Source organism: Hemicordylus capensis, chromosome 2, assembly GCF_027244095.1.
Source record: "Hemicordylus capensis ecotype Gifberg chromosome 2, rHemCap1.1.pri, whole genome shotgun sequence".
In the NCBI taxonomy this organism is placed as follows: Eukaryota; Metazoa; Chordata; class Lepidosauria; order Squamata; family Cordylidae; genus Hemicordylus; species Hemicordylus capensis.
This window is the reverse complement of record NC_069658.1, coordinates 45297201-45308426: the sequence shown is the minus strand read 5'-3', so window position 1 is coordinate 45308426 and position 11226 is coordinate 45297201. Positions and strand designations below refer to the sequence as shown.

General features: G+C 44.8%; 1 protein-coding gene across 3 annotated transcripts; it reads right to left on the bottom strand.

Moving 5' to 3' along the window:
- Positions 1–1076: 1076 nt before the first annotated feature.
- On the bottom strand, positions 1077–9719 carry LOC128342269 (zinc finger protein 845-like). Of its 3 annotated transcripts, none has more exons than XM_053289416.1 (2): positions 9467–9719; positions 1077–7246 (listed from the first exon to the last, which is right to left on the bottom strand). In XM_053289416.1, exon 2 carries the CDS (start codon positions 7126–7128, stop codon positions 5026–5028), a length of 2103 nt encoding a protein of 700 aa, XP_053145391.1. In that variant the 5' UTR covers positions 7129–7246; positions 9467–9719; the 3' UTR covers positions 1077–5025. The 3 variants fall into 3 exon arrangements, 2 of the variants coding, with proteins under 2 accessions (XP_053145391.1, XP_053145392.1); XM_053289417.1 differs by lacking the exon at positions 9467–9719 and adding an exon at positions 8114–8228; XR_008314880.1 differs by lacking the exon at positions 1077–7246 and adding an exon at positions 8406–9238.
- Positions 9720–11226: the final 1507 nt, after the last annotated feature.

The window sequence follows — 11226 nt, the reverse complement described above, 5'->3', positions numbered from 1 at the left end:
GCTGATGCAGGTCAGATCCAATGTGCCACCTCCCCCAGCCAGTGGACTGTAAAATACACTGGGAAAGTGTAGTATTTGTGGAGGTCATGCAAGGCCTGAGCTTCATCTGACACAGAGGAATCAGCATAGGTGTGCCTTCTTCTATAATCAAATTAAAACCTAAGTTGTGGTGGTGGTGGTGGTTGTTATTATTATTATTATTTATTCGATTTCTATACCACCCTTCCAAAAATGGCTCAGGGCGATTTACACAGATAAATAATAAATAAATAAGATAGATCCCTGTTCCTAAAGGGCTCACAATCTCGCTTGTATCCTAACAACTGATATCAGTGAGACTCCATGATTTGGACTTTGCTTTAAGCAAAGATTGAGATAGACACTTCCAAGCTGGCATCACTAAGTGTGGTAGTTTGGGTTGATGTAGTGCAGGGGCTCCCAGTCTTAGATTCCAGATGTGGCTGGACTACAACCCCCTTCCTTCATCCCCCATGGAACCCAAGATTGGGAAACCCTGATATAGTAGAACCAGACAGCCATAATCAAAGGTAAAAACAAGGGTTCACAGAGCTCAGCATTCCATCTTAATCTGTGGCCAAGACAGTGTCTCACCAGATAATTCAACATATACAAAGAGGCTAGAGGCTATGACTGTGCAAGTCACATCGGAATTCCCGCCCACCACCACCACCACCATGAGAAGGCAGCTGATCATGGTGCAATTGCCCCAGGTGGTACAGTGGTGAGGGGTTCTTTAAATACTGACCCAGTACTGGCACAGAGAAAGCCGGCTGGCTGCAGGGATCCTTGAAAGCATCTAGGTAACACAAGGCAGGCTGGGATCGAGGGCAGAGCGGCCAGGAAGAAGTGCAGGGATGCCTGGGGGCTGTCGTTCTGGAGCATTCCTGTGGTTTCCCCCAGCTGTTCTGCCCTCGTTCCCAACTTCCCCTGCATCACTTCCTGCCTGTCCCCTGGATGCTCCCAAGAATCTCCACCACTGCCCAGAATTCCCCACACCAGTGCTGGGTCGGCATTTAAAGAAGCCCTCCCACCCCACTCCCCGTACTACCTGGTGCAACTGCCATGCGATTGGCTGGCTCCTCACGGGGTATGTGTATTTGTGTGTGTGCGTGTGTGAGAGAGTGAGAGAATGAATTCTGACATAGGCTTCCGAATCTTCCAACTTGCACAGTCTTACTAGAAGATGAAAGAAAGTCAGCAAGCAAGGTCAGAACAAAGCACAGAGTAGATTTAACCATTACCATGAGGGAAAACATGGGAAAGGGCTAGACTGGGCCTACAAAATCCCAACCAACAGAAACACACAACTGGACTCCATGGGCAAAGTGAATAAGTTCTTTTCCATTCCAGCTCTTGGACAGTTCTGCATTGCTTTTTAAGTACATAAACTGTTTATTATGTACCAACTCTTCTGTTGGCAAGAGTGAGTGTCCCTGGCTTAACTTGTCACTTAGCTTTAACTTATCTGAAAGTTGATTTGCAACTTGTTCCCTTAAGGAAGCAAAAACATACAGATTCATCTCACACCAGTATGTATTGGTGGCACTCAGAGATGCCCTTCACATATTTACCTATTTCTTGTGTTGCCCCACATCCAGTGGCATATGATGCTCACTTTTCAGCAGCACCATCACCACACTCACTCGGGCAGTTTCTCTTCCCTCAGCATATAGCCAAGTAGGCTCCCTCTTCCCAATGCTTTGTGAAGAGAAAATCTGCAAGCTCAGATGGAGCCGCTCTGACATTGGGGATGGAGCCACTCTGAGAAGAGCAGGTGGTTCTTCCAAGTTCCTTCCCTGGCAGCATCTCCATGATAGGGCTGAGAGAGATTCCTGCCTGCAACCTTGGAGAACCCGCTGACAATCTGTGTAGACAATACTGAGCTAGATGGACCAATGGCCTAACTCAGTACATGGCAGCTTCCTGTGTTCCTTCCTAAGTTCCTCAGGGAAATACAACCACTGTTGGACTGAGAAAGATATTGCTTTGGGGCTAGGCTCTTAGTGTCTGTGGTAGCAGTGTATGGGAGGCCCCTCCTTGCAAAAGCATGAAGCAAGGAAGGGATTGCAGGGCTGCTCAACTTCAGCCCTCCTGCAGATCTTAGCCTACAACTCCCATAATCCCAGGCTATTGGCCACTGTGGCTGGAGATTATGGGAGTTGTTGTCCAAAAACCGCTGGGCGGGGGGGGGGCAAAGTTGAGCAGGTTTGGGATAGAGGAATACTGGAAGGGGAATTGCCAGTTGTATTGGCCACTGGAACAATACAGAGAATAGAGTTTTGTGTTTAGACATGATGTCTCATTAAGAAGGTAACATATAGAACAACAACAAAAAGACATTCACCAAAATAGGAATGTAACACACTTCCATTTATGGCTCTTTGTTTAACTTGTAAATAACCTAGACACTTTAATCCCCCTTAATGCAATTTCTTCAGATACCCTGCCAAAGTTCCATCCATCAAAGGCTCTCTCTAAAGAAATCTTCAGCTATTCATGTGCTTCTTTTTTTTTGCGGGGACTCTTTCTGGAAGAATGAGGGTCTCTCATGCACAACCCATTCAGCCAATTTTCTTTCCAGTGTGGCTTCTTTGACGTTTCCCACTCTTAGGGACTCAGTGAGGCAATAGAGGGTAATAAACATGAGCCCAACCCACAGCGGTAGCATGCAGTCTGACCCTGAAGAGGAGGGAGCTGAACTCACATGCACTGAGCCCAAGCTCTCCTCAGTGAACCAACCTCTTTCACACCATGTGTCTTGCACTCTCCAAACCCTGCACAACAGTGCTGGCAATGGGCCAGGAGGACCTAGATCAGGCCTGCACAACATGTGCCCTGCGAGGCCTTTTTTCTTGGCCCTTGGGGCCATTCTGCTTTCCCCCCATCCTGCCTTCCTCCTGACCCAAACCTCCATGTATTAATTTTTTTATTTGTCTAAATTTCTGCCAAGGGATGCACAGCCAAGGGAGGGCTGCCAGGGGGGTGAGCCAGGAGTAGTCCTTCCCTGCCCTGGCGGCAGCTCCCAGAGTGACGCAGGGCCTGCCGTTTGGCCCCCGCATCTTGCAACGATCAGGCTTGCGACAATCTCTCCACTGCGTAGGCACTCCTCGCAGCTGGGAAGAGATGTGGGGCCAAATGCCAGACCCTACATCACTCTGGGAGCTGCTGCTGCCCCACCAGGGGAGGCAGGGGAGGACTACTCCTAGCTCACACCCCCAGAGCCATCCCTAGGCCGCATGGCAGCAGAAATTTAAAAGGAAGAGCACAGGGGAGTGGTGGGACCGAATGGCTCCTCTCATAAAGCCTTCACCCTCTCTCTCTTCCACTCCCGCTCTCTGAAGCCAAGCCTCCTGTCCCATCCTTTCCCTTTCCTTTCCCCCTCCAATTTCTCTCCCTTAAGCCAAGCCTCCTGCCCCATCTTTTCCCTCTTTCTTTCTCCTTCTCCTTTCTGATCAAAGTGTAATCTTCTTATCCAAAATGATGAGAAAAACTTCTTTAATTTTTTTCCTTACAAGTGCTCCATGTTGAGTGTGATGATTTGGCAGAGGTGGAAAGGAAAAATAATGCATTTTATTATGTATATTGTACAGATTGTATTGTATTTATTTTATTAGAATGAATTTTAATTCAATTTATTTCATATTAATTTAAATTAATCTTGGCCTGCCAGAACTTCAAAAGTTAAATTTTGATTAAATTCATTTTAATTAATTTCACTTTAATTTAATTTAATTAATTGATTGATATTATGTGCTACTTTAATAATCAGCATCCTAAAAATTGACCTCGGCCCCCATGAACCAAGTCATGGTTAGTTTCTGTCCACCAGGTAATTTGAGTTGTGCACGCCTGGCCTAGATGGAGCTGAGAAATATGAGACAAAGCCAGAGGTCTTCAGCTTAATCTCTCTGCTCTGCAGGAAGACGAGCAGAACCTGAGAGAGATAGAGTCTGGAGGTATTTAAGACCTCATTTCATCTTTGGCGCATATCAGAGCATGTTGTTTACTGGGAGCTCTCCAAGGTACTCCAACCTCAACTGCCTTGCCTTGTGAGGTCCGGATTTTGGGAAAGAACATACAGAAAATTACTAGCTCAGATACTAGTAATGGGCCACCTCCAGCCTCAGCGGCACAATGCCTCTCAATGCTCGTCTGGTGGCTACTCAGGGACAGGCCTTCTCCATTGCTGCCCTGAGGCTTTGGAATGCGCTCCCTAGTGAAATAAGAGCCTCCCCATCTCTGACATCCTTTAAAAAGTCCTTAAAGATGCATTTCTTCACCCAGGCTTTTAAATGATATTGTTTTGATTGTTTTGAATGTTGTTTTTAGAATATTGTTTTAAAATTTCAAATTGTGTTATAAATTTCTTGCTTTTAATTTTTTTTGTTTTTCCTTTGTTTTTGTTTTTAATTAATATTTTACTTTTTAATCTTGTTGTAAACTGCCCAGAGACGTAGGTTTTGGGCGGTGTAAAAATATGATAAATAAATAAATAAACACATACATACATACAAGTTGCAGGGGAGCAATAGCAGGAGAGAGGGCATGTGCTCACCTCTTACCTGTGGGCTCCCCCAGAGGCAGCTGGTGAGCCACTGTGTGAAACAGGTTGCTGGACGAGATAGGCCTTGGGCTTGATCCAGCAGGGCTGTTCATATGTTCTGATTAGAATGGGGAGGTGAGGACCGTGAAATACAGAATCTAGCATAACGTATGAGAGATCAAACCAATGCGATGGCAGCACGAGACTGAAGATCTGTCTCTTTAAATGGTGTCTGCCCTGGTCATGTATAAAATGAATTCACTCCTATGTGGGGGGGGGGGACACTAAACATGGTAAAACATCTGCCCAACAGTTTCATTTTCCACTGGCAGAGGGATTTTAGGATAGTCGCAATTTGGCCCAGAGAACCAAGAGACCATTGGCATTGACCTCTAGAGGTTCTGCAATATATACATTATTCCAGATTTTCTATCACCTGTATGGGATATCTGAGGTTTTCCTCAATTTTGTTTCCTTTCCATGTGGACTTTCTGGTGGATTTTCTGGTGAACCACAAGATGTGAGCGCTGAGAGAAATATTTCCCACACTCATGGCACTTATACGGTTTTTCTCCTGTGTGGACTCTTCGGTGGGTCACAAGATGTGTACTATATGCAAAACACTTCCCACACTCAAGGCACTGATAAGGTTTTTCTCCCGTGTGCACTCTCTGATGGCTCATCAGAAGCAACTTGTAAGCAAAACATTTCCCACACTCCAAGCATTTACAGGGCTTCTTTCCAGTGTGGGTTGTCTGGTGAATCACCAGGTGTGGACGTTGAGTAAAACGTTTCCCACAATCAAGACATTCATAAGGTTTCTCTCCAGTGTGGACTCTCCTATGGATCTCAAGATCTGGACGGTGAGAAAAACATTTCCCACACTCCAGACATTTGTGAGGTTTCTCTCCTGTATGGACACTCTGATGTTTCACAAATCCTGCACGGAGAGAAAAACATTTCCCACACTCCAAGCATGAATAAGGTTTCTCTCCTGTGTGGACTCTCTGGTGTTGCTGAAGGTTCAAACGGCGAGCAAAACATTTCCCACACTGCAAGCATTTGTAGGGTTTCTCTCCTGTGTGAGCCTGCTGATGATTCACAAAGGTTGAGCTGTGGGCAAAAGATTTTCCACACTTCAGGCACTCATAAGGTCTTTCTCCTGTGTGCACTCTCTGGTGTGCCACCAAGCCTGATGGTTGAGTAAAACATTTTCCACACTCCAAACATTTATGGGGTTTCTCCCCTCTGTGGATTCTCTGATGCGTGACAAAGTTGGACTGCTGAGCAAAACACTTCCCACACTCTAAGCATTCATAAGGTTTCTCCCCTGTGTGGAGTCTGTGATGATCCACAAGGTATGACTTATAACCAAAACTCTTCCCACACTCCAGGCATTTATATGGTTTTTCTCCAGTATGGACTCTCTTGTGGATCCCAAGGTCTTGCTGGTGAAAAAAACATTTTCCACACTCCAGACATTTATAAGATTTCACTCCAGTATGAATTCTCTGATGTTTCCTCCAAGATGAGTTATAAGCAAAACATTTCTCACACTCTGTGCATTTATATGGTTTTTCTCCCGTGTGGACTCTCTGGTGGATCACAAGGGTAAAGCTGTCCGCAAAACATTTCTTACACTCTGGGCACTTAAAGCTCCTCTCCCCTGTGTGAATTCTTTGATGTTTCACAAGGTGTGACTGGCGACCAAAGCATTTCCCACACTCTGAACATGTATAGGGTCTCTCTCCAGTGTGAGCTCTCTTATGTATCAAAAAGGCTGAGCTATGTGCAAAACATTTTCCACACTCCAAGCACTTGAAGGGTTTCTCCCCCGTGTGAACTCTCTGGTGTGTTGCTAAGCCTGAGGAGTTAGCAAAACACTTCTCACACTCCACACATTGGTATGGTTTCTCTCCCGTGTGGAGTCTCTGGTGTTGCATAAGGTGACCTTGTTGAGAAAAGCATTTTCCACACTCTGAACATTTATAGGGTCTCTCTCCAGTGTGGGTTCTCTTGTGTATCAAAAAGGCTGAGCTAGAGGAAAAATATTTTCCACACTCCAAACATGTATAGGGTCTCTCTCCAGTATGAGTTCTCTTATGTATCAAAAAGGCTGAGCTATGTGCAAAACATTTTCCACACTCCAAGCACTTGTAGGGTTTCTCCCCTGTGTGAACTCTCTGGTGTGTTGCTAAGCCTGAGGAGTTAGCAAAACACTTCTCACACTCCACACATTGGTATGGTTTCTCTCCCGTGTGGAGTCTCTGGTGGTGCATAAGGTGACCTTGTTGAGAAAAGCACTTTCCACACTCTGAACATTTATAGGGTCTCTCTCCAGTGTGGATTCTCTTGTGTATCAAAAAAGCTGAGCTAGAGGAAAAATATTTTCCACACTCCACGCATTTGTAGGGTTTCTCCCCTGTGTGAACTCTCTGGTGACTCACTAGATGAGCCTGTTGAGAAAAATGTTTCCCACATTCCAAACACTTGTAGGGCTTTTCTCTGGTGTGGACTCTGCGGTGGCTCAAAAGATGAGACTGGCGAGCAATTGTTTGCTGCATCTCAAGCACTTATATGGTTTGGGGCCTAAATGAATTCACTGGTGTCTTGCAAGGTTCCGTTTCTGATTAAAACACTTTCCACATGCGTGGCAGATGTTTGCTTTCCTAAAGCCATCTCCTGTGAAAAAATAAGGCAAAGAGGAAGGGGACATTGAACAACAGCTATTCAAATCAACCAATTCATCTCAGTAAAGATGATTGTTACATAAAGGAGAAGAAACAAACCCTATTGAAAAGCTCTATGGGTTGTATCCAGAGCTGTACAAGTGAAAGAAACCTCGCGCAACAGGATTTCTCCACCCTACCTCTTCCAAGAGAATTTCCCTGGCCCCTCATCCTCACAGCAACCCTCTGTGGCCGCTGAGGAACCTCTCGAGGGTCAGGGACCCTTCATAATAGGTAGAGCTCTAGGGGATGGGGGTGGGGGTGGGAAGAGGCATAGAGATTGCAGGGGGGGGAGATTGCTGAAAGTGGGATACAGCTACCTTCCATGAGCAGAACCCCACTCACAGAAAATGCCTCTGCTTAATTTTCAAAAATTCCCTTCTTCCCTTGCAATCCGCATGCCCCTTTCCATCGCCCACTAGAAGTGTACCCTTCTGGAGAGTCCCCTGACCCTCAAGAGAGGCTTCTCAGGGGCCACAGAGGACTGCTTTGGGGGGAAGGGCCAGGGAGGTTTCCTTGGAAGAGCTTCCCTCCTCTTACAGAACTTTGGCCACACCCCTGTATTCCAAGGAAAGGGGGACTGCATAACCATGCTGCTGTCTCCCATGCCACCCCATCACCCTCAAGTGATGGCTCACCTCACATTAGTATGTCACTTCTAAGCAAAGCGTTATTAGAAAGAACAGCAACAAGAAAATGGTGACATCACGTCATCAAGTGCCTTGAAGAACAAAACCTACTGGAAATAGGAGAGAATGAGCCAGGCCTTTACAATTTTTTTTAAAAAAATCTGGCCATTTATTTTATTATAGTTACTCACCTGAGCTGGTGTTTATAATCCTAGTTTATAATTCTAGTCAGGCACCCTAGCCCAGAGTGCTAAGAAGCCAAAACGGCTTCTTTTTGGTTAGGGAGGGCTCCATGCTTAGTCTTTGGAACAGAACATTCTTCTTTGGTGGGGGGTGGGGGAGGAGAGAGCAGAGAGAAAGTCAGAAGGAATGTGCGCCATCAGCTTTAACATGCATATCTTCATCCAGCAAGCAATATGTATGTAGAAGCCTACCTCCATGCATACATTTATACTGGAATATAGAAAGCTGCCTTATACCCAGTTATACCATTGATCCATTGCATAGTCTACACTTACTGGCAGCAGCTCTTCAAAGTCTTTCTCAGCCCTTCCTGGAGATCCCAGGGATGTAACCTGGAACCTGCTGCACGCAAAACAGATGCTCTCCACTGAGCTACATTTCCCCTAGCTGGATTGGGACTCTTACTGCACAGTTCTTCAGTCACACAGTATCATTATCATCCTGATATATCATCTTGAGTTTTCACCTAGGGGGACCTTTTCTTTCTTTCTTTCTTTCTCTTTCTTTCTCTCTTTCCCCCTCTCTCCCCCTCTCTCCCCCTGGTGGAGCCCTCATTTGGGAAACTCCTTCCTCAAGGAAAATTATCTAGCACCAACACTGTTTTCTTTCTGGCACTAGGCAAAGATTTTTTCCTCCAGGCTTTTGACGTCATTCTGGGTATTTTACATTGTTTGGGGCATATTTTAGGCTACATATTCTTCCAATTTTAATGATCTAGAAATGTTTGAAATATATCAATAACCAGCCTAGTCTGACATCAATGGTAATTTTACTACTCAATCACAGTATAACTTCAGTATTTATAAGGTTCATTGGTAATTTGCTTGTATAGCATACAGTAGATATTCTTAGGTGTTCCCTTTTCCAAACTAAATTTCATCTTAATTTTTGTCAATTCTCAGTATAGTTTTATGCACCTGAAAAAGAATAGTCATGCACAGAACTAGTATTTTTGATAAATATTCATTTTAATGTTGGCAGTCTTGCCCATCCATTTATACAGTCCAATGTAAAAATCTCTAAGAATTGTTGATTTGAAGGTATTATTGACGAAAGTAATTCTCCAGTCATTCCTTAAAAAAAAAAAAAATCATATTATTCAACATCTAAGCAGGGGGAATTCAAGGGACTATGGCAGTTTTAAACAATTTCATTTAAAGATCCTATGCAAATCTATCCTTTTTAAGATATTTGTATATTATGTGATACTACTAAATTGCTACAAACGACACTCCTCCATCACAAGTTCTCCTCATCTCAGAACCTCCCCTGCCCCGTTTTGGCCCCTCTCGCCCACCTACCACAGTTGCAAAGTGGGGAGTCGGCAGATCCTCCGGAAGCCTTGGCTATGATACAGTTCTTCCAGTTGCAACCCCCGCCCCCCACTACGTAAGCAAGTCAGCTGTCCTTGTCCCATCCATCCGTGCTAGCAAAATCAAATTAGCCCACTAGTTGCCCACAGAGGTCCATCAACCCTTCCGGTAACGAGCAGCACAGAGAGGCTGTGAAAAACAAGAATTCAGGAAGGAATTCCCGGCACTTGTTGGGATTGGAATTGTGGTCCTCCCACCACACCATTCAGTCTTCGCGATGCAGAGGGTTCTGGGAATCGTAGTCTCCCCGTCAGTATGCATGATGCCCTTCCCTTGTAATAAATGTGGCATTTTGGAAGGTTAAGATTCATAATGCTAGATTAACTCTGAGTACAGTCCGCAGTTTTGGAACAGGCTTTAAAAAAATCCTTTGTAAATTCTCCAGCTAGTTAAGGTTATCATTATGAGCAGCTGGACTGACACATATGCTGCGAATTTGCAAAAAATAAACAAAACTTCTAGTCTGGTTGCTAGCTCTGGTTGACTATATTCCTGGAGATGATTCCGCTCCCTTTCCCCTCCCCACCTTTCAGTTTTCCCCTAATATTTTTCACAATGCCAAGCCGTTAAAATCTTCAGGCTTGCTTTCAATACTCTCCCAGGGCCGGATTAAGCTAGTACAGGGCCTGTAGCATACCGTAGGTTATAGAGGGACCCTAAGTTTTAAAAAGGCACATAAATATTAAAACATAATTTATTTACTTGCATAGTAAAGTAATTCAATTTTTTCATTTGATATACAGCCAGATAATAAGACAAATGTCTGACACTTCAGTAATACTATTACTTACATGTAGGTGTCAATTTCAGATGTCAAAAGTGAGAAAACTACAAGTTACACCACACTTTTACATAACATTCATCAGTCTAAACATATACTTAACTAATACAATAAAGTTAAATTTGAATGAAATTTATTTATTCCTATCATGTTCTTAATGACGTCCGCAACGATTAAGTACTACTTCAGTCATGCTCGAGGAAGAACACCACGAGTTCACATGTGTATTTTCTCTTCCCCCCTCAAAGTGGGCATTTATACATGGCACGAGCACACAATCACACTGGCAAGTCACAAAGTGACCGTAATTAATTGACAGTCACTGATATCTGACTGCGTCCAGTCGCACATCCCTTGACGCAGGCTGACCATGGTGGCGCACCCTCCAGCGACGTAACAGCGCACGCTACAGCGGTTTGGGCGCATGGGAGATAGCACAAAGGACACCACGCCTGCACACGACACAGCAAGGAGCCAACCAACACATGCCTGACACACACGCAGAACCCACAACATGTACCATGCAGCTCCCCCAACATGTAAGCAACAGCATTGCGAGATCGCGAGAATACGGTGAGACGCTGATTTCACCAGACAGTTTGCAAGCATCTAGTGCAGGGCCCTCGAAAATGCTGGGCCCGTAGCATATGCTACTTTTGCTACTAGGTTAATCTGGCAAATTGATGTCAGTTCCTGGAGATTCTAGGCCAGTCCTGAAGGTGCTGGCAGCCCTCTGGCTGTCCAGTTTCTTTACATTCATGCAAGCAGCCAGGAAAGCAAGGAACATACCCTTCCACACTCTGCCTCAGACTTGTTTGTTTTTGTTTTTAAAGCTCTACCAATTAGGTGATTGGACAGCTCTTGTTCCGGCTCCTACCAGCAAATCCATGAAAAACCAGAATAAAAA